This window comes from Phasianus colchicus, chromosome 23 (genome assembly GCF_987193195.1).
Source record: "Phasianus colchicus chromosome 23, bPhaCol1.hap1.1, whole genome shotgun sequence".
Taxonomy (NCBI): Eukaryota; Metazoa; Chordata; class Aves; order Galliformes; family Phasianidae; genus Phasianus; species Phasianus colchicus.
The window spans coordinates 6,240,199-6,263,841 of NC_143458.1; the positions used below are offsets into that span (position 1 = coordinate 6,240,199).

A 23,643-nucleotide genomic window follows, 5' to 3' on the forward strand; every position below is an offset into this window, starting at 1 on the left:
CTGCAGCCTTTGTGCTCGTGAAAGAAAGCAGGCATGCACTGAGGGGTTTGCAAATGGGCAGTGGGAGCCTGGCGGCACGACCCTGCCAATGTCTGGGGGAAAGGTGGGCATCCAAATGCACCGCAGTGCCTGCTGTGCGCAAAGGAGCAGGAAACCCAGAGGTGCCCAGGGGAACTTCTGAGGAAGAAATAGCAATTTTTGGCAGCGGGCACCTCAAAGCTGGGGCAGCACAGCAGAGCTTTGGGAATGGGCTCGATAAGGCTCACACCCCGTGGTGAGGGTCACAGTGTGACATCTGCCAGCGACAGCGGAGCGCGGGGGGCTCGCCTCCCCACCGCCTGTGCGGGGCTGACCACTCCCCCTCCCTTTGAATAGGCGGCCCTGCTGCAAACACTATGGTATTTCCATCCTCCCCAGCTCCGGCGCAGAGGATAGCACCAGGTAGTTGGAGAGAGATCGGAGACAAGTGTGGGGAGCCGTGGAGGACATAAGCTTTTTCCTTGGTCTTCCAGATAAGTAGTAAGTGGTGGTGGGGAGAGAGTCTCTTTAAAGGCTGTTGTGGGCTGTAGGTACCTGTGTTCGTTTCCAGGATAGATGGAAGGTTTGTTTTGCTGGGGATTTACTCTTTCTCTCCATTCCCAGTTTCACCCAGTGGCTGATTCGTGCGTTTGCTAATAGTTCTGCAGTGTCTTACGAATGTCTGAGCTGATGCTTCCCTTTAAAAATCCTTTTTAATTTCATATATAGAGTATATCAAGTTGATATGTGTGCTTAGGAGAACAGTATTGTTTCCCTCATCTAGGTAGCAGGCTGCGCCCTGGCATTCTTAATGCGGATTACATTTGCAGTGCCTTCTATTTCTTGAGAGGAGGCTTCGGCTGTGGGGTGGGACTTTGCTTGTGCTCGCTATGGGGCAGGGGACCAGCGAGGTGCCCAGGCCCAGATGCCCCCCCAGCTCCTCCAGCACAGCTGGGTGCACAGACAGGGAGTGGGCAGGTTGAGCAGCCCCCCCAGACAGGGCTGCTTTCTGTCTTTGGAGGGATGCTAATGTGGAATTTGTTGCCTCACCTCTGAATGTTTTCCATAGCAATGGCATCCCCAAAGGGCAGAAAATGCCACAGGTGAGCATTTTGCATATGTTTGTCTATGGAAGGAATTGGAATCAGGAGCCCTGAGTGTGGCAGCCTCAGCGATGAGCAGCTGTGCTGCTGCTGCTCCTTGGGATGGGCAAAATCCTGCAGCTCCCTCGCAGCCAAAAAGGGCCATTGGGTGCCGTGCAGCACCAAGTAGCACAGCCAAGGCCTTTCCCCTTCTCATTATCCTCTAAATCCTCATTTTGCATGCAGCCACTCTCTTGGTATTACAGTTACCATCAACTTCCCATCCTGTGCTGTCAACTGACACCTTTGGGGGCTGTGGGCTGGGTCTGGGGCTGTTTCCTGGTTACAGCCCTGTTCGTGCTGCCTCTAATCCAGCTGGGGTTTTGATCTCACCCCTGCCTGTCCTGTAAACAATTTTCTGGTAAGCCAGATGTTTAGGGCTACCCAGACGTTTGCACCGGGGAACGGCCGCATTCAACCAGGGGGTGAGATTTCCATGGAGGACTGCTGTGTATTTTGTGCACCCAGCACTGGGATTGTGCATGGCCATGTGCATCTCCAAGCCAGAAAGCACCCCCACGCTATCATCACCTTTTTATGTTTGGCATGTGAAGGCACAGAGAAATTCTGGTTTCTCTTAACTTTCTACAGCTGCTGAGTACTTAATGCTTAGTGGGATTTTCAAAACACCAAGCAGATTTGGGCAGGCTGGTCCCAAGCATCCTTCCACAGGTCATATGGGGAGTGTGGAGCAAAACACCAAATACAGCTGGGCCTTCAATCCCTACTTTTTCCACCTTCTCTTTGCCCTAGCTGAGGATCTGGCCCATGATGCTGTGCTGTAAGTCTATTATTTCACAGAGGGAAATACGTGAGTGGAATAACAGCTGACCTAATTAACCCCCCCACCCATTCACATCTTCCTGCAGTTGCAAATAGCAGCTCTGATCTAAGAGGGAGCAGCGTGACTGTTGGCAGCGGTGTCTCTGCTTCAGCATCCCACCTAAACCCTCCTCAGCATGACCTGTGGGTTTGGTGGTGCTACGCTCGTCCCATCGCAGCCACTGCATGGAGCCATGGCAGTGCCTTAGGGCTCAGCTACTCAGCCTCTCACCATCCCTTTCCTCGTGTGAGCTTAGGCAGTGCATTTAATCTCTTTGACTATTTACTGAGGATGAAGAAGGGCACTTAGTGTGTTTCTCCATTTCCCATGGCTGTGTTATTTACTGCCCTGCCTGGCTTCCCTTCAGTTACCTTTGAGAATGCTGCAAAGTTTCAAAATCATAATGAATGTAGGAGCTCCTGACGCGAAGCAGAGACAGGAGGTGGCCGATCTGTTAGGAAACATATTTTGTGCATAGTTGGCAGCAAGAGAAATGCGATTCTTCCTACCCTTGTATCCCCGCATTAGGGATGCTCCTTTTATTTTAAGCTGGTGCCAAGGTTTGATGAATTGAATGGGTTTTTAACATGCCAACGGATCAACAAACACTTTTTCCCCTGAGAACTGAATTGGCAGGCAGCCTGGAAAGTGCCAGGGTACCAAGGGTTAAAACCCTGTGGAACAAAGTCATTTCCATGAGCTATTTTCTCCACCCCCTCAAAGATGATAAATTATTGCTTGATGAAAAATAAAACGGTATCACTAAGCAACTCTGGGGCAGGAGCTGCCCGTGCTGCAGCCCATGGAGGACGATTGTGTCCTCTGCATTTTTCAAGTCTTTGTTCCCACACTTGGAGTTAGGAACGCTTTGATAAGGTTGCTAATGCTGCTCCTGGCTCCCCATCCAACCCCAGGGAAAGGGAATCTTGCTGGTTTACAGGGATGTAGAAAGCAGTCCAGCTGCTGTCCCAGTCATGCTATGGGTGTGCAGGGTGTTACGTGGGAGAGATGGGAGCTGCTGCTCTTCCTTGCTGCAGGGAAATCACTGCAGTCTCCTTCAGCTTCCCTTTCTCCAGACTTAAAACAACAAAGCACTTAACGCTGTAAGTCAGTCTTTTAAAGGATCTTCATATATCCAATAGATACTGCTCATCTTCATTTAATAATATTTTTAATTTCTTCCTAGTTTCTAAGGGGTACGTGTTTATCATAAGGACGAAGTGTTTTCCCCTTTTTGAAGTTTTAAGTTTGGTAATTATTTTCTTAAAAATTCTCTTGTAAAAGTGTAGGGATGGATGTAGAAATGAAATTAAAATGTTAATTAAGTTTAGAAATGACTGAAGAGTCTAATAGCTTTGGCTGCTACTTGATCAAGCCCCAAAACAAGATCTGCTTCCCCCACACGTGTTTTCACCATAAGACAGGAATAATAAGAGCAAACAATGAGATGAATCAAGCTGTTAAGTCATTAAGGATTTTACCAAATGGCTCTGATTCCCCTCTATTTATTAACAGTTTGCAGCAAGCTGCGGATCTCAATTATCTTGGTGTAAATCTGCAGTGATTTCCTCAATTTTGGCCAAGTTACCTGACACAAGGGATGCTGTCATTGAATTTAGTTCAGCTGCAAGCTCCTGAGTGGTCATTAAAGCTCTCTAATGGCATCCAAGGGGAGGAGAGGAGCTATTTAGGCTCTTATTAGAGGAAGCTCAAGAGAAGAAAAATGTGGCTCAACCATCAGGGAAACTTGCTGACAGCGAGAGATGTACTGGGCTGTGAAGTAGTTTCCTATGGGAAGCGGTGGAAATTCTCTTAAAATCAGCCTGCACCAAATTCTCCTGAGCTCCATCTCTGCTTTTAACTTGCCCCTCATTGCTGGCTTTGCACGCCTACATCTGCAGAACGCAGTTCTTCTCCTGGTGGTTCCTTTTCTGTTGACTGGGACTTGGGATGGAGCTGCATTACTGCTCTGTGCTAATGTTGTTGTATGGAAACTGGCCTGAACTGAGTCCTGGCCTCAACCACTGATTGAGCACCTGGGGACAGGACCTGGGAGCACAGGTGAAGGCAATTTAGCTGTGTGATTGGAAGGGGTGGAGCCTGGCTGCACCCCTCTTAGATCCCCCCACTTAAGGGCTGACTGCCAGTGGGGAAGGATCTCTTTCTGGAGGTCCCTTCTTTATGGAGTTTTCCCTGTGAGCCTGGCTCTTTGGGGATGGGTGAGCAGTCCTTCTTTCCTTCCCTTATAACACCTTTCTATTGTATTAGTCCCTTTGTTGTTACACCCCTTCTACTGCCATTCCATTATGTTGAGTTTTCTGGTTGTTTGTGTTCTCTATTGCCTGAAGCCTTGCCCTGGGTGTAGGAGGCTTCAACCACAGCACAAACTGCTTTGAGTATCAATATGTGGCACTGTGCTGGAAGGCTTGGCTGGCAACAGCATCCTGAGAAAAATGCAAGCAGTGCTCAGCGAGGCATGAAAGCAGTTTGTAAGCAGCGTGCAGCGTAGGTGAGTTGATCAAAGGGAAAAAACAAAGCCAAGCCCCAACTGCCTGCTGTGGAGCTGCAAAGCAGGAAAGTGAGCTGCTCTGCTGGTGGTACTGCTGTGTCACTGCTGTCACCCCTTGCTCTCACACGTGCCTCGTGTGCTGCTGGAGCACTCGGGTCAGCCTGATGGTTTCTGTAGTGCCTGCCCTGTGCTTTAGCAGCATAGATCCTAACTTCAGAGCACGAGGGCTATCAGTCATGCTTAGGTGATGCAGTTACAGCCTTTTAAGGTTAGGAGCAGAGGGACAGGTGTGTGACTGAATGGGGTGGAGTGACTTTCCTCTGTTGGCTGACTTGCAGAGATGGCTGTTCTGCACCCTCTTTTATCCTCCCCAGCTGCAGTGAGACTCAAGACGATGTGTTTTAACGCCTGGGAGGGTGTGCTCTGATGCTAAGATCAGTTAAGGCTTCACAGCCACAGCAACTTGCAAGATGTGTGCGTTTGGGTTTGCTTTAAGCACAAGGAGAAACAGGTCCGTTGCTCTTTCAGCACGTTGGTAGTTTTCAGTTTTGTGAATTAAAAAGAGAAGTAAAATAGAAATAATAATACCGGCGTTAGAGCAAAAGTTAGTAATAACAAGCAGGAAATGATGATAATAATTTAATACACATATACATGCAGGTGTTTCACATTTGGCCATTAGTCACACTGTGTGGTGGGAGACGTTATCTGCAGTCCCTGGTTGCTGAGGTGGTGAGTGAGGCACAGCTGGGCCAGGTTCTGCCTCTGCTGGCTGTTTGCTAACAGCAGCTCCAGCCCTGGGAGCAGGGAGGTGGGGGCTGCAGTGCCCACAGGAGCTGTGGGTGCAGAGCAAAGACAGAGGCTGATGGAAACCTGGCTTTGGAGGATGGTTTGGATGAACGTTTGCATCTGCAGCAGTCACAGTTGGTAGCGCAGGACGTTTGCAGAGATACAAGGGTGTGTATTTCAGAGGATCTGGAACTGCTGTGTCCTCAGAAAAGGTGGAGCATGGCAGCTCCCCTGGTTCTTGGGCGATGCTGTGTATCAATGTGATGAGAAAAGTGATTCCCTTTGGTCCCAAGTTGTTGTACCCTGCCTGAGTGAGCCCTTCTGAGCTCAGGCCACTGCCATTTTTCTTTCCAGCACCTTTAAGTTATATCCTTCCAAACACAGAACATGCATTCTGCGTTCTCTGTTGTGTGTTTAAAGGAGAGGATGAGAAGCACCTACCTGTTATGAAACAGAACTAGACCTCAGCTATGCACATGGGCTCACTAGTGGCTTACAACTGCATCTAGTGAGCAGAATGGTGGGAGGACTTGCTCAGAGGAGTACATCCTGTGATAGCAATGATGGGAATGACAGAATGAGAACCTGGATTTCAGCAGTGCCAGGAGAGCTCCAGCACACAGAGAACCTGCAGTGACAATCTAGGCAAACAGAAGATTTTTCTTGAGTAAAGAGAAGGTTTTTTTGGTGAAATGGGTTGGTGCTGGTGAAATCTCTGTAGGAAATTTGTTGAGCTCAATGAATTGGAGGGGAGAAAAATGATGACTATTCCCCACCAATTTTACAGCAAGGGGAATATGATCTCATCCACCCTCTCAGCAGCTCCATCAGCTTCTAGGTGGTAATTCATTCAGCACTGTCCAGCCCCCATCAGTTTACACAAACGGATTTGTTTGCATTGTTGATGTATATACGCATCCAATCACAAAACCAATTATTAATAGTTTTTTTTCTTTTACTTTTCCTGCCTTAAGTTGCTGAGACTGACAGCTTGGTGCTACCTTCACATGGCTGTGAGAAAGCCCAGGCTTTACAGCAGGTCTAGCTGAGGCTATCAATTTTTACACCACACCAGACTTCTGCAGCAGAGCATCTGATGTCTGCTTTCATTTCTGCAGGCGCCTCAGAGATGATGAGTTACTACATGGACACAACCATTGGCAACACGGGCCCTTATCCTTTGGCTCGCCCTGGAGTGATGGTAAGAAAGGGATGGGGGTTGTTTTCCTATCTCTAGCTGTAGCTTTTCCCTTTGGCTGCTGTGACAATGGCAGGCCATTCACTAACACAGCTTGGTGTTGACTGCTAAATCATCCTGAGGTTCCATGTAGTTCAGACCGGCATCCAAAGGCTGAGTGTTTGCTCAGAGCTTATCTCAACCTCTCAAGCTTGCAAACCTGAGCTGGAAATAGGATTTGTGCATCGGATTTCCTGTGCTTGTCGTCAGAGGAGGATTGTTAGGGTAACCATTGTCCTGCAGCCTCCGCTCCACACGCTGACCTTCACCTGCTGTGGATGAATGCAGCAGCATCAGCACAAAGCAGACCTGGCTTTGGAAAAGCTTTGGTTGGCTTGGCCGGAGTTTTCTGATAAATATTGGGCTTCCTCTTCTGTGGCAGCACCTTTTTGTTTGGGCAGTTGCTGGGTAGTTGTATAAAACATGGATTAAAATGCAGTGCTGGGCATGCCTATATCGATTCAGCAGCTGTGGGACAGGTCTGACAGTATGTCGTGCTGCTTCTGAGCTGTGCTCTTTGTGCTGCTGATCACCTATGTTTGTGCATGACCTTTATTGAGGAAATCATATCAGTGGACGTTTCTCCAAAGAAATGACAGCTAGTGCTAAAGACCCTAGACAAGGTCAGATGTAAGCTGTATCTTTGAGCTGGGACACAAGGGGATACAGAAGACTTGCTAGAAAGCAAAATTATCACCAAATTAGGAAGAAAAGGCCACTGTGACACATGAAAAATGTCTAACACAGCTCAGTATCTTCCTTTTAAATGGTTCCAAGAATGCATTTGGCATTTAAACATTGATTGGAAATGAAGGAAAACTGTTTCCATGTGGGGAACTAATAATAAAGAAATAAATGGATGCAAACATCCTGAATTTATTTATGTGTAGGACTGTATGTATGCATATGCTGCTATTCTTCTGGCATATACATGTATGTGGCACGTGTGTAAGAATCTATAATGTGGTGTATCTGTGTGCATCTATTGTGCACGTATGGGATGTATTTATGTATGGTGGGTATATCTATAAGGATAAATGTAATGAGTGTGCATATACATAATGGAAGTGATATCCTGGGATTATTTCCATATATCTGTATGTATATATGTATTACTTAGAAGTGTAATATCAATAATGACAGTGGTATCTAGAACTAGACACACGCATATCTACCTTCCTACGTAGCACACACAGGTAGATGCAGATAATACATGTGAATAACGTGCCTTATATCATATGGGGCTTTCTGACCCCATCGTGCCCTCCTGGCTGCTCAGCTGGGGCAGCTCAGGTAAGTAATTTGTGATTTTATCCTGGAAGGGAGGGGTTGTTTTGCCTTTGTTTTGCTGCTGAGCTGACACGGCTCCCTCCCCTGCCCAGAAGCAAGGTGCTGGCAGCTGCTATGAGGACCCCTGGATGCCATGCAGGCTTCAATCATCCTGCTGCCCACCCAGGGCCTGCTGCCCACCGTGGGACGAGGCGGCCATCCAGGAGGTGCCCACCGGCCTGGAGCACTACAGCACAGGTAGGAACCCTGCTGTGGGGGATGTGGAGCGTGGGGAGGGCTGCTCTGCTCCTCCCTCCAGGTGCAGCCTGGAGATGGGCTGGTTTAACGTCCTGGCTTCGTGCGTATGGGCTTGAGCTGGTTTCTTTGGAAAGGTGACGAGGGCACTGTGAAGGGGAGCATGGACTCCTGAGCCTGAGTTCTGCTGTTACAGTGATTTGGGGTCTCCTTCCCCTTCCTCCTGGGGATGGAGGGGAGATATTCAGTGCTATATGGCTGCAGCTGGAGGGCATGGCCACGCTCTGCTGTCAGGGTTGGGTGGTTGCAATACAGCCTACAGTTAAGCTCATGCCCTGGCTTTGACTAAACGATGCTGCTCTGTAATGCACTCATACTTTGAAAGTCGTTACAAAATCACCGGTGACTAATTCTTGCCCTGTACTTTGTTCAACCTGTGAAGCAGAACTTCAGCTTGGGCTGCTGCTTGTGTAACTGACAGTGCAGGGCTCTGGGTCTGCACCCAAAGGTGTGACATGAGCACAGAGCTTTGGGCTTTAGTGCAAGCCCTGTTTTCACTGCATCATGCTGTGTTTGCTGCCCTGTGCCACGTATCTTGGAGGCTTCCCCTGCCCACAGCACACCTTGCCAAGAGGTACCACCAAGTCTCGCTTCCCAGCTATGGCAAAAGGGAGGCTCAGGTACACCATGGCACAGGCCAACAGCAAAATGAAGTGAAAGAGCTCAAGTTGCATGAATGTGACCTTTGCAAAGGGCCAATATGAAGTTTATGTTTCACTTAAGTCCCACATAAGCCTATCGTGAAGCACATAAATCCCATGTAAGCTTTTGCGTGGCATGTGCTGGTCTTCTGTGACTTGTTCCCGGCTTGTTAGTTATGCACATTGGCCCCTTGGGAGGGGAAAAGCCCTGATGTTTGGAGACTTTTTTGCAGCTAAAGAGTTCAGCAGAACCAGTGACTGTTGCGGTCAAATGTACAATTTGAAATCTCTCCTTGGCAAATATTCAGGCATTTCAATTTTTTTCCTTTGGTGAACACTTGTGTGTTAGCTGGAGATGAACTGAGAGCTGTGGCTGGAGGAAAAACTCTGCTGTCTATTCCCAGCCGTTCTTGTTTCAGCTATTTTGCTCAACTCCTGTGGGTGACCTCTCTCAGCGTGATGTCAGCTCTGCTCTGATGAAATCTGCTCTTGCAGCATTTGGATTTACTCAAACATTTTGCAAATCTGTGCCTGGAAAGTTTTCTTTGTGTTGTGTTTTTTTTTTTCCATACCCTCTCCCCTTTTCTGTGAAAGCTCTCTCTCCAGGGACCAACATATCTGTAACCCACATCTTCATTACCCCATGCTGGGTCTGTGAAATTTCTTGCTGCAGAGATTGGAGCCTGGTTCAAAGCTCACTGAAAAAAAAGATGTCACTGTCTTTAGCAGGTTTGAGTCCAGCTTGGAGTACATGGGGACTTGTAGGACAGGCCACTAATTCTCTTGCAGTACCTAAGAATTATGTTTCATTTCTTCCTGTTGCAGTGTGTGGTTCTCTTTCTCTTATTATTACTATTATTTTAATACTCTGCCATTTCTTTCAGAGTCTAGAGCAGTTTCTAATTTTAAATGAGAGGAAACTCTCATTTGTATATACTGCTAGGAACAGTCTTTCATTTCTCTTTTGTGTTTTGGGTGTGCATGAAAGCCATTTGTCATCTATTCTTCTGGTATACTGGAGGCTATTTTGGTTTTCATGGTCTTGATGTTGGTGAAAGAAACAAGTCAGCAAGGAAAATGCAAGTGTGAATATATCCTCTCACAACAGAAACCCACAACACTTCTAGAAGTTTTAGAACTGCTTGGCTTTGTTGAAAGATATTTTGCCTTTGAAGCTTGGGTGAGTTTATTTACATTGTGCTTGACGTCTGCTAAGATTATTTGGTGAAATGTATAAAGAAAAGCCTGTTGTGGATTTAGTTTGTAGATAAGGATAAGAAGAGAGGTGGGTTTTATTTTACATTTTTATTACAACAAGAACTTGGAAGTGATGTGTAGTCACTTTTATTTGTTAGCTTGCTGTCACAACCTGTAGTACATGGGCTGGGACTGTGCCTGCCCTGAGAGTCAGCTAGGTTTGGGTCCATAGCAAGTAAAAGGGCTTGTCCCAGTGGTGTTAGGCAGGCAGTTCCCACTGCTTGTTTTCTATGAAAGCTGGCTTCTGTGGGAATAGGAGTGTAGAGACTTGCTCATTAGTTGCATTATCTGGTGACGCAAAATCAAGGGTGCTGTGAGTCTGCATGAAGCAGCAAAGGCAATGAAAAGATGCTGTCACACTGAGCACTGGGATTTCCAGTTCTTAGGCTAATAGTATCTTAATATTACCCTCTGGTAATATTTTTTGGTGGATAAAAGGTTAGGCACAAAAGTGGAGAGGAGGAAAATATTTGATAGCAGCATCATAATTTCAGCACTGACATTGTCCTGGCTGTGCTGTTTTTTTGAGCCAAGGTCACTTTGACAACCCCTTTCACTATGAACTGGTTTATTTTGCTTAGTGATAGGGGAGATAAAACTGTTGTTAATGGCAGGAGAAGGATTAAATGCCTCTGGCAGAAGAAGTTTCTCTGATTGCTGTGCTGTGTTAGCGCACTTGGACTGAAGGTGCTTGCAGCCTTTGGACACTAAGAGGAACCTTTGGGCAAGTGAACTCACTTTCTTTTGAGCAAATGGGTTTGAGTTTGAATTTTGCAAGACAAAGAATGAAATTAAAATGTTTTCTAGAGGGGAGATTAGAGCTGTGGGTCTGACCCTGCTTCTTTGGCTGGTGCTGCTTTTGAAAGATTTTGGCTCCAAGACACTGTCACAAACAGAAGGCATTACCATAGGCTGACCCCCAGCAGCCAGGGCTGTAGGAGGGCACAGTGCAGAGAGGACAATTTGACCCTTTTTGTGGCTGATATTGTCTGGACACATAATCTCTCAGCCCACAAAAAAGGGTTTGTTAGCTTGGGGGCAGCGTGTCTCCCTAATGCAGCCCTGCATCCAACTCCCTGGTGCTCGATGGACATCTTGTCTTGGGTCCTACAGGCTGGGCCACAGCAGTGTCCTGCTGGATTTGGCAGGAAAGCAAAGCCTTTGGAGCTGAAACACAGCACTGCGGCACATTGCATTGCCCCACAGCACGTGGAGATGCCCTCCCGTTGTACCCACCCCCCAATTCTAGCTGTGATCTTTCTCCAAGCCCTGCTCTCAGCTCGGAGTGCACTGCAGGCAGAAATCATGTGGGGACCTCCTGTATCCATCACAAACTCTCTCTGCTTTTCCCCATCTTGTCCTCCTATGCCACAAGACCTGCTCTTTACTCTGCTGGGTCCTGCTGGAGATCCCCAGAGGGAAGCTCTTTCTGTGAGCGTTTTCTGGGCTGTCTTCCAGGCCCATGCATGGAGGAAGGGAGCCTGGGGAGGGGGAAGGTGAAAGCTGACCAGGCTCAGCCCGATGGCTTCTCCAGCTGCAGCACATTTTCCAAGTGAAGCTTAGGGGGAAAAAAAAAAAATCTGCATTTTTTCATGTCCTTTTATCCTATTTTTAACTGTGGCCTCCTTCCTTTTCTCAGCCTCCTCCAACACTTCCCCCCCCCCTCCCCTGTGCTGCTGCCGCCTCCCCCGCACGCTCTCTGCAGAGATGAATGGGCGTCTCTGCGCAGGGCACGCACATCTGCTCGCGGCTGTGAGACCCTGCAGGATTTCTCAGGCAGCTCACAGCCCTGCTGTCCTCTCTCCCTAATAAATGAGGAGTGGGCAAGGGAGGACGTGGAAGAAGGTGAAGGGAAACAGCAGTGGGTGGAAAAAGTGGTGAACCACTACTGAGAAGGACGAGGTGGCGGATACTATTTGTTTCGAAGTTCAATGAAAGGCACAAAAAAAAAATCCTCTGTGCAGATGCCTCTGCCCAACCCATTGCCACTCATTCCTCCAAACTCACAGCTCACCCAGATTCTCATCTGATGTCCTACTGCATCTCTGCAGAGGGATGAATGAGGCCTTTCTGCTGGGCGCTGTTGTCATCGTCCAGCCGGCGTGGCGGTGCTGCCTCTCATAAGCCTTGGGGTCTGGTGCTGTTTATAGCCTGGCTAGAATGAGTTTCTTTGACCCTTTTTCTTCCTGGCAGTCTCTGGGTATTTCATTGACTACAGTTCAAGTCATGTCACACCTACTATAAATGGGCTCTGGGTTTGTTGGAGGGCAGACACAATTTTCTCCACCAATGGCACTCATTTCAGTCTAGAGGCAGAGAAAAGATCCCTGTATGTCTTGTGAATGAATTGTAAAGCCAGGGGCTGCCTGTGTCTGTTTCTCCTGGCGCTTCTGCAAGGGCATTCTGAAGGATGCTGAGCTGCTACTGGTTTGCTCTCCAGGTTAGTGGGAAGTAATTGATGTCTGATCTGTGTGGATCTTCTTTGATCTGCGGGCAAGGGAAGCTTGTGCAGGTAACCCTGTGGTACCTAGGTATGCTCCCTCTACATCCCCTGTTGTAACCTGCTGTGAGTCAAGACTTGGAAATGTTTATTTGCACTGGAGCAAGGGAATGACAAAAATCCAGGCTTTCACTTTTCTATTTGTTTCCTGCCTGACTCTGGAAAAATCAGTCTTGCCTCTCAGAGACAAAGCCCAAGGGAGATCCCTTCACTTCGGGTTGTCACCAGAGAATGAGCACTGAGTTCTTTTCCCACTTGAGCTGCAGGCTTGTGTCAGCTGGAGATCAGCTGCTGCATGGGGATGAATTGTGCTCTGAATAGGGGATGGTGCTGGGTGAAAACTGGAAGTGTTATACTTTTTTTTGGGGGGTGATACCTACAGATTTGCGGGGGGCCAACTTATGAAAGGGGATTTAGAGCTCAGCTCAGAGGAAAACTCAAGATGCTCTTAAAACACTGCACCAGAAACATCAGAAATGTGAGCAGTAGTACTGGTGGTTTTGGCATGTAGGGAACGGTTCACTTGATGTAGAGTCCAAGAGGAAAGGAAGGGGGTGATGGGCTATTCCTCAGTGTCCTGAGGATGACTGAGAACGTCTTGCTTTGAGTTGATCTTGGAGTAGCACAGGTCCCTCTGTAGGAATGGAGTGAACCACCCTCTGAGTGCACCCATTTGTTTATTCAGAGGATGAGGCTGTCCTGTGACACCCTACTCTTTCTTGAGCAAGGCCACACAAAGCACAGATGCCTCGTTGTGCTTTCCCAACCTTGTTTGCCTACAGAAGAATGCTGGGACCCATGAGTGCTTTCTTCTGGGGGCACTGAGCAGCTGAGCATCTCTCCAGGGACTTGGGGTTGCACGTGGCCAGTCCTTCCCACTGCAGTGCCCTCAGAGGGCTCTGTGCTGGCATGGAGCTGGGAGGGCAGCACGAAGCCAGCTTCTATTTGTGGCTGGGTGATGCAGTGTGGCTCTGTGCAGGACAGGCAGAAGGGGATGTGGAGAACATGGGGGGCTGGGACTCTGCAAACAGCCTGTTTCTTTCAGCTCCTGGCAGTGCGAAGCACCTCTCTCTCCCTCCAGATGTTCACTGTGTTTATAGCTGCTGAAGCAAGAGACTGAACTCTCATTAATACGTTTCTCTCTCCCTCTCTTGCACTGAAGCCAGAAGTCTCAGCTCAGAGGTTGCAGCTGGAAAGGAGCTGAGGGTGAGGGGTGGGAGAGAGAAGGGAGGTATATGCAAGCCTCCCATCCCATTCAACTCCCCCTCTCCACTTTCCTCCCCCCGAATCCTCCCAAAATACACATGCCCCGAAAAAAGAAAAACACTAGCAGATTTTTTATTTCAGAAAGTAAACACTTAGGCCATGGGGGTCTGGAGGTTATGGGAAAAGAGGAAACCATTGGGCTAATCAGGCTGGGACACACTTCCCCTGCTGAAATAAACCAGAAATCATTGCATTACAGGGTGCTGCCGTGGTTAACCCTGGTGCTGCCAACACAGCTGAGCTGAGGAGCTCGGAGCCTGCCCACGTGCTTTTCCCCTCATTCCCTGGTTTATGGCCAGAGCCAAGTGCTGATGCAGAAGGGGAGCCAACGCTCTGCAGAGGCCCTTTGGCATGCTGGCCCTTTGGGAATGAGTTGTTGGGAATTTTTAGTAGGAAATTAAGTGGGCTTTTTTTTTCCTTATGGTTTATGAGCCATCCTATAGAATTTCATAGCTATTCTTGCCTGAGAACGCTGACTGTTGCAGACATCTACAGAACGGAGATCTTTCTCTGCTTGGATCAGTGAGATCTGGGGGTAATATCTGCAGGCCTTTGCAAGTTTTTTTCAGAGGGCTTTTAATTCTTGTTAGCATTGTGTTTTAGATTACCGTTGACTTGGTTGCAGACCCTTTGGGATGGAATCCTTCCTACTTTTACTCCTGTGTATCCCAGCGTTTGGGATCTGTGTGTGGAATGGGGGACCTTTGGTGCTCCTGCAGGACAAAGAATAGCTGTAGCCCAGGTGTGGGTGAGCTAACAGCCCTTTGTACCAGCTTTACAAAGTTATTTTCTCTAAGCCTGGCCTTGTACTTGCCTTGTCTCCTATTAGTTTCCCACTAGAAATGGATACTTGCTACCTGGTCTCACATGTCTTAGGACTGCTGCAGTTACCTGGGTTTCAGAAAGGCTGGATGCAGAAAGCATGAATGTTTATCGCTGCGTCTGTTTCATCCTTGCTGTGATTGCTGACCCCTTTGCATGCTGCCAGGCACAGATCTCAGTGAAGCCCAGATGGGTTTTACACCCAATTCCTTGGCTGCTTTGGGAATCTCATTCTTAGCAAGATACTCACAGCTGAATTTTGGCACCTTGTGCCTGTGCTCTCACTGCAAACCTTCCCTCTGCTAGCAATTACCCCAAAGAGACACAGTTGAAAGGAAAAACCTACAGTGAGCACTTTGTAGTCAGGGTAAAGTGATCTTTCCAGTGCTGTGCTGAAGAAGGCTTTACCTCATCTGTTACAGTGTGTTGGTGGTGAAAGGTGCCATCACTGGTTCCTTGAGCCATCAGCCAGGCTCTTGCAGTGTTCCACCAGAAGGCAAATCCCCAGTTAGTGATGATGGGGGAGCACTGCAGACCTGCTGTGTCCCACCCTGCTATCTCAAGAATGCATTTGAACAGGAGCTGTTCCTGCAGCCTCTGGAGGCTGAAGCTTCAGATGGCAATCAGGCTGTATGGAGACAGTCCCATGGGGCAAATTTCAGAATTTCTGGAGCTGGTGTTCAGCTCAGATAAGCCCCAGAGATCTCAGATACTTTATCTGAGCCTTATCTGAGCTATTTGCATCACTACAATCTGAGAAACCATGCTGTCAGACACTTGGGGAGGGGAGCGAGACGTCTGAGGATGGCTTGGTATTTCAAGCAACAGACACCTTCAGGAGGACTGAAATATCCTGTGCCACATGCAGCTCAGAGAGCTTGTGTGCAGGTTGGTAGATGGGAAGCGGGAAGGAGAAAGACTGTGCTTGGAGCCACGTGGTAGGAAGGATGGAATTAGGTCCAATATTCCCCAAAAGTCCTATAAGAGATGGCATCCCTTAGTATGTCTGACTGAGGTCACTGGGTCTAACAGCTGAGATTTGGAAGACCTTGACCAAACGACAGAAAGTCTTCAGACATCTGAAGTGTGCTGATTTCCACCAGGGTGATGTCTAAACCATTTACAAGGCTGTCTGTACTCACTGTGTGGCAATTTCTCATGTTGGAGATGCAGATGATTAATTAATTGCACGTTTTATGGCAATACTTAATTCATCGAGGTCAGGCAAGTAGCAGGAAGTCTCTGGAGAACAGTATTGTACAAGAGCTCAATATTGCTTTAAAAAACCCAACACAGCAAAAAGCCATCTTAACCAATCCCCAGCCATTGGTGTGACTGTCCCCTTGAAGCTATGTATAGCCTGCTGAACACATGCTGGAGTTTACACAGCCCTCCGGATGGGCCTCCCCCTGTGGGGTTTTGTATCAATAGGCTTTGAAACTGTTGCAGTGGGTCAATTGTTGGCTATTTCACAATGAATTAAATCCAAGCCGCCTCCGGCAGCAGGCAGGGCTAAGGAGGCTATGTGTGAACCTTGGAAAGAGGGTTTCTCTGCAGAGATTGGAATAGACGCAGAATGGAATAGTGAGAGGCTTGCTGGCCTCCAAATGGTTTGCAGGAGGTGTAGGGGAAGCCTGGGGTGGGATCTGCATGTGGGCTTGTTCTTAACGTTGGGAGATTCCCAGTCAGCACTGGTCAACCCTTAGAGAGCTGTGTCTGGAGAGCTGTGGTCCCTCTGTCTCACAGAGGCAGGGCTCCTCTTCTGGGATTTCTCCTTCCTCCACCATATGCTGCAAGGTGAGGATTCCAGACCAGGATCCAACCTTAAATCTGAAGCCAACTGCAGCCTGACTGGAAAGGGGCTGCCTCTGCCCCGTGGTGTGGGAATGCTGCCATTGATTTCAGCAAGAGTATTGGGTACGTGCACTGAAAAGCCATATACTAAAGATCAACAGTTCATGATATGACTTCCCTTCCTGGAAAGGGAAACGAGGCCGCTGACATGGCATATGTTATGTGAGCAGCAGTACATGGCAAAAACACTTCTAGTTATTTGTGCTTTCCGTAGCACTAGTGCAATGGAGCAGAATAAATTGCTCCACCAAAGTGGAGATGTGATTTTAGGAAGTAATGGCCCAAGCTACTTCTCATCAGTGAAGGTTTTTCAGGCATCTGAAATGTTTTTCTCTCCAGTTCGTATGATTCACTCTCCACATCCTAAGTTCAAGGGGTGCAGAGGGCACTCGTTTTGGCCAGGCTGATGACAGCGTTGAGGTAGAATAGGAAAAAAAGAAGGAGATGCCCCAAGGGAGCTTGCTCATGGAAAACTTCTAATTTAGTCAGTTCCAGGCATCTTGTGGAAGAGCCTGTGCTTGGGGCATTTCAGCCTAGTTCTGCAGGCTGGGGCATGAATAATTATGGAAAGCAGTGATAGAAATAAAGCCAGCATCTTAGTCCTGCACTGGACCAGTTCTTCACCATGCTGTGAGCCTGGGATACCTGTGTGCTGTGAGACATCTCCAGGGACAATGAAATCTTCTCTTCCCTGCTTTGCATCTGCCCAGTCCTACCAGACCAGATGCCCCCTTTGTCTGGCAGCTCCTGTTGTGTTTCTATGCAGGCAAACAGCTACTACATGAAAGTAGCAGCAGCTTCCATTGCTTCACAGTAATCAAAGTGACAAGATAACGAGGCAGCCTGGTAGCCTGCTCAGCCTTACACTTGTGCTGAATTCCAGGCTAGGTGTCAGCTCAATCCCTACCTAGATGAAAAACTGCTTTTTGACTTTCTTCTATTCATTTGTTACTGCAAAAGGTGATGGACTGTTCTGCAGAAATCATCAATATTTTGTTAAAGCGAAAACCAAACATTTCCAGGCAAAGCTCAGCTTTTTCTGCTGCTGCCTGTGTTGATGCAAAAACAAATCTCCGTGGGAAATGCCAACATAGAAAGAAAATGGGGAAATACTTTGGGCTGTTCTGCAGAATGCTTCCTTTGCTCTCAGATTCAGACCTGAGGGGCTGCAAGGCTGAGGGTGGTTGAACCCAAGAGGTCAACCTGGATCACTCCTAGGAATTACTTAGCAAACTGGTTCAATCAGCTCTGTTGGCAGACGGAAGCATCCCGGTTTGAGCCATAAAGTGTCTGCAAGGGACGCTTGTGCTCTCCTTTCCATCTGTCAGGTTGTAATGCTTCATCCAAGCTATAACTTCCTTCAAGCTACAGCTTCAAGCCACAGAAACTGCTGTTTTTAGGATTCATCAATCTGCTCCCGTCTCGTTGCACATCACCCTGTCTCCCTTTCCCCCACATTTATACCTAGTAAGGCTCTCTGTCTGTCTCTGTGTTTGGTGTAGCAGATCCTTCCATAACCATCAGTCTTCCCACATCCTTCCCTGGGGCCTTGCAGGCTGCAGTTAGCAGCAGACGGTGGCAGGAGGACTTTCCCCTCCTCACCCACCTGAGATGAAATGGTTTTCATGGGGCTCTCCCACGCCTGCCAAGTGCATCTTGACGCTCCCCTCCCCGGTGCTGCACTTCCTCACTTCATTAGCACTGGAGATGTTTATAAATGGAAGAGATAATATTTTTCATTTCCAGTTTGTGTTTCCAGGGCAGCCACTTTCTGCAGCACTTAGGAAGTTTAGAGAAGACGAGGTTATATAAACGATTTTTTCCCCCCTGGGTTCTTATTAATCAAGTGGCTTGCAGAGCCATTCCCATCCCTTTGGGATAAAGGGCACTGGCTGGGTGAGGGGAGGCAGACAGTTAACACAAAGCTTTTTTTGGGGGGGGGGGCTTTTGCCCTTTTCTGTACATTTTTGATGAGTGAAACAGTCAGACCTGGCTGTTTGGGTTTGAAAGTGTAACTGGAGAGCAGTGTACTGTGATCTTACTACAGGCAAGTAATGCTTTGGGCTTCACTCTGGGACTTGACCCTGGTAGACCTCTTCAAGCAAGTCATGTAGCATCTTTGAATGACAATTTACCTGGCTCTGTTGATGCATCCTTGTAAAATTTGATTATTTGATGAAAAATGTTTGCATGGCCTGAGCATAGGGGGAATATGGTTTCTACAGCAATGAGTTTCTCCCTGTGCTTTTTACAGTAAAATCTTATGGATGTGCACACACACGTATGAGCTAATTAATATATTTCCTGGCAAGCTCTGATGCACTTCTAAAGCTTCCCAGCACTTTCCCACTCAGGCTCCAGCAGCAGCTCCTTCCCAGCATTGCTGTGAGCAGCAAGGGCAGCTCGTGGGCTTGGAAAACAGGAGTGAGCTTCAAGTCAGCCCCTCTTGTTCCCATCAGAACAAAACCAAGATCTGTCTCCTCCTCCGTGCCCTTCTTCCCGCTGCCTCCCCATGACCAGAGCTGAGGATGGGGGTCTTTCTGTTTTCCTTGGGTGGAACAAGCTCTGGCTGGAGCAGCAGGTCCAGCTGTTGCAGTCCTGGAGCCTAAGGTCCACAGGAAATCAGCTCATTAGTCTTCTGACCCACATTGCAGCTTTCCAGCCATGTTCTCGGTGTGAAAATAATGATTTAAATAGCCAAGGGTGGAAAATAATGATTTAAAGGAGGTAAAGGTAATATTTGCAACTATTGCTGACTGTAGACTTGGCAAAGGGATGTTGTATTTCTTCCGGGTCTGGGGAGCGTGTGGGAAGTGAGGGGAAGGTGTTGAACATCTGGAGTGATTTAGCAGTTTTGTGCTGTTGTGTGAGGCTGTGTGCTCACAGTGCTGCAAACGTAGCTGCCCCTGAAGAACTGGGATGGAGTGATGGGGAGAGAAGCTGCTTGCTGGAGCAGGTGCACCTTGAGCTTTGCAAAAGAGCAGCGTTGACCCCATGGGGACAAGCTGACATCAGGAGGACAAGGGATGGGTGCTCATGGCCCTGCTTCCCTTGAGCACCAAGGGAACTTCATTCAGCTCCTGGGACGTTTGATGTGATGCCTGAACTGATTTTTTTCTGAGTGGTCAGAATGAATTTTCAGACTTGGAGGAAACTCCAAGCGCCGTGTTACAACACAGAGACACCTTTTGTGTCATCTCAACATTGCTAAAACAATGCTCCCCAGCTGAAAATGCAGATGCATTTCAGCTCATCTGCACCTGAGCCCTACCCCTGCCACAGGAGCCTCCTTGAAGAGCTGAACTGAGTGCAAAGAGGCTTTGTTAACAGGTTATTTTTGATGTTTTTTGTTTAAATTTTCAAATTCTATCCCTCTTGAAAAGTGTGAAAATGAGAGGCTGAAGCTCAGGTTGAGCAACACGTGATTTTCCCTGCTTACTTTCTTTTTGCTATGTTAGCCCAATGAGAAACGTGTGGAAAAAGAAAATGGTTTGCTTTAACACAGAACGTATTTAGAAAAAATATTTATGTCTCCTTTTTTTTTTTTTTTTTTTTTTCCTCTGGCTACCAGCAAGCCAGAAAAAACACAAATAAATCAGCTATTTGCACAACTTGTGCTGCAAGCAGGGGGCAAGTGTGGAGGGAAGGAGCCGGTTTGTGTGCCGAACCCCCTCTATCTCTCCATCTCCATTCAACAGCTTTCAGGAGATAATTAAAAAACCGAAATAACTGGTGATGATGATAGCTACATAATGAGTGACGATGCTCGGAGTCGCAGGCTCCTACCGACCAGCTGTCTCCTGCCCATTTACACCAGCGAGGATTTAGGGCTGAGGCGAGCTAATCAGGAGACCCTCATGGGGAGAGAGGCGTGTTATTTAATTAGCTTCACAATGGACTGACTGGGAGGCACGTGGTGGCTCTAATAGAAGGAGATAGATGTCCTTTTAGCTGGGCTAATTGTTAGGAAATAGCAGAGCCTTTGTTCAGCCCCAGCATGTGGCCTGTGATCTCGCAGAGCCCAGGGGCTGCCCGCTTATAATTTTAGACAGATCTATTCAAGCCTGCTCTGTAGCGCGGGGCAGAACAAGACGGGCATTGTTGTAGAGCCAGGATCGCTGTCCAAGAAAACCACCCGAAAAACCCAAACACGTGTAGAGCGGAATATTTCTCTGTCGTTCATTCACTATCAGGCCTGGCTGCCAAGCTGAGACAATTGGGAGTGAGGAGGTTTCCAACGCACGGCGAGGGTTTTCCTCTTTGAAACACTCGTATGGGAGAATCCTTCACCCAAGCGTCTCTGCCAGCGTCGTATCTGGGTGGGCAGCTCCAGGGCTTGATTGCTGGGAGTTCCATCCCATAATTCCCCGTAATGTGCTGCAAGCACTGTGTACGTGGGCAAATTGTGCCCATCTCTGAGTTATCTCCAGAGATTTTGCATGAGCACCTGTTGTGATTGAGGTGGGACGTTGGTTTGGGTTGCAGAGACTTTGGTCGTCGTAGACATGGTGTCTGTAAGTCCCAGAGTCCTGCACACCAGGAGATGGGAATGCTGGTGTGCCCTGAGCTGTCTCCCCAAATGTCTCCATGGTTTGACCCTGTCGTGGTCCCTTTGTGTTGTGAGAAAGCATCCTTCCGTTAAACAAGGGGAGATGGAGGCACAGAAGTTTGTAAGAGGTCATGTGGAAATATTGACCAGGAATTAAACTCCCATCTCCTGAGCCTCTCTGTCCTGGCCACAGAGTTAACCTGAGGGTCACTGCACTCCAGTGTTTAACTCCCTGTGCTGACCACTTCCAACCATCTGTGTGCAGCCGTGTTTTCCTGGTGGCTACCATTTTTCTCAGGCTCTGAATTTGTACCCTGCGGGTTGGCACTGTGTGGTTGGTCCTTGAGAGGTGCTTTTGAGGCTCCTGGCACCTCCATGAAAACAAAATGCAGCTGTTGCTTGATATTTCTTGAAGTTTTGGCTTTTGTTGTTGTTTCTGAAACATTGAATGAACACAGAAATGTTGGTGAATAGCATCCAGCTGTCCAGATTGGCTTCACTGGGGTATTAGTGATAATCCTATTGCTTCTCCTTTGTGATATCTCACCTGTTTGGGGGATGGAGATTTCAGGGACCATCCAAAATGGGTTCAGTAACCCCTGTTGTGGGAGATCAGTGAATATGAGGTGACCAGAGATGTATTCCTTAAGTCTCAGCTGTTTACTTCTATTGTGGAGGAGACTGCCTGAGATCTGACCGAAGACGAGAAGTCCAACAAATGAGGTTTGACGTGCTTTAGTTATGCATGCTGGGGGTAACTGTGAGTATCACGAGTTAAATAGCAAAAACATCAGGTCCCGTTTACCAAAAACTCAGTGCTGTCACTCGGGGAGGAAAGGGAAAATGTACCGAGAGCAAACAGCACTGCAGAACAGCTTATGAGGATTTTCCAGCCAGCCAGCTCTTCCAGCAAGGCAACGAGTGAGTGACAGCACCCCCACCAACGAAATTCAAAGCAGAATTACATCGCTCCGGCTCACATTAGCTAATCAGGTTATGAAGCAGCGTGGGATCGCTGGCAGGCCAATAGCAGGAGGCACTCGAAGATGCTTAAGCAGCTTGTGAGAGTGCTGATTGAGGTACCCATGGCGTGCTGACCAGCGCTGTGCTGTGGGGCTCTGTGCTGGGTTCCTGCTGCCGCACTGGCCACAAAGATGCTTTTGTGAGCCATCTCCGCTGGGAAGCTAATGAGAGCAGGAGCCAAGGAGGCTCGGAGGCGGCTTCCTCCACTCGCACCCGGAGGGCAATCAGAGGACGTTATTGTGGCAGCGTCTGGGCTGCTCTGGGCTGAGCTGAGGACTGAATTCTGCAGCTCTTTGGCAGGAACAGAAAGTTGCTTTTAGGGCAGGTGGTGCGGAGGACGGGGACCCTGCGTGACTCTGGGCATGGAGCAGCCATGGGACCCCGGGGGCTGCAGCCATCTGGGCCACAGAGAAGCCAGCATTTCATGATGGTCACCATCTCCTGCCCACACACATGAGATGTGAGAGCCTTCCCAGCCAGCAATGCAGGGCACACAACACGTGCTGGTTAACGGGCTCTATTTGTGTGCCGGCTGCTTAGCCAACAGGGGGAGGCTGCTGTCACCAGGACTGCTAACCCAGCCTCTCTTTACCAGCATACAACAGCTCACTCAAATGCTTCCCACCTATTATGGTGCTTGACAGAATTTCTCATATAATTTTAAATTCCAGGAAAGGTATCTCCCTGGGGAAAAGTCATGGCAGCTGCTTGCTCCTTCCTCTCATTGCAGTGGGCCACCTCCACGCCCAGAGCCACCTCCCTGCTCTTTCCTTTCTTGGAGTGGTGGCTGCTGCTCTTTCCAACAATGACTCTTTGCCGTAAGTCCTTTCATGTCTCCGTTTCTCCCTGGAATTGCACAACACTTTTTTCTTTCTTCCTCTTTGCTCCTGATTTTTGTCTCCTGCCCTCTGGTTATTGTTTGCCTGACAAAGCATCAAACCGAGGCCCTGACCGCTCGCAGTCATTAAAAATCCCATGGTAGTTTTGGGGAAGGCTCCAATTTGGCTAATTACGTTCTGCCATAAATATCCCCCTGCAGTTTTAATTGGTTATGGTGTTCTTCATTTCCTGTCCATAACAGCTGGGTGGTGTGGCTCTGCGTTCTTACGTAGCTGCCGTGTTCACTCCAAAGCTGGCTGTGTTTTGGGGCTAGGAAAACACCTTTGCTCACTCAGCAGCAGAGGCTCACAGGGCAGCAGCAAGGAGGTGGGCAAACCCAAGGAGCTTTCCCAGACACAACATCTGGAGGAGAGCCCACAGCTGCCAGTTTGCAAGGGCTCAGCAGGCGTGGATCTGGCCCTGCTAATGGAAAGGGCCGGCTCCAGCTCGGGAGAGCTTGTGTCCACACTGCAGAAGGGCTCTGGTGTCCTCATACCTTTCCTCAACTCTAAATGAATAATAATTATTATTCATTTAAACCAAGGTTAGTCAGCATCCCTGGAACAATGTGGCATTATTGCCTGTCCTTTCTTTGTTCCAAACTGTTGAAAAACAATTGGGCTGCATTGTGGAGGGAGGGCAGATGGTTATCACCGATCGACAGCAAAATCTTTGGACTGTATTAATGGCAGGAGGGCCGCTGTCCACAGCCCAGCATCCTCCCTCAACAGGGGAGAAAATGAACAGATA

At 48.3% G+C, this 23,643-nt stretch overlaps 1 protein-coding gene across 3 annotated transcripts in view; it reads left to right on the forward strand.

The window, feature by feature from the left end:
- Positions 1–385: 385 nt before the first annotated feature.
- Positions 386–23,643, forward strand: part of ETS1 (ETS proto-oncogene 1, transcription factor) — a 69,584-nt gene continuing 46,326 nt past the window's right edge. The window contains exons 1-3 of one of the 3 annotated variants that reach the window (XM_031599726.2): positions 386–519; positions 6,400–6,482; positions 7,901–8,045. In XM_031599726.2, the coding sequence (XP_031455586.1) occupies positions 6,411–6,482; positions 7,901–8,045 (217 nt within the window). In that variant the 5' untranslated portion in view covers positions 386–519; positions 6,400–6,410. The remainder of the gene's footprint in view (positions 520–6,399; positions 6,483–7,900; positions 8,046–23,643) is intronic. The other 2 variants (XM_031599727.2, XM_090123661.1) reach the window with 2 other exon arrangements.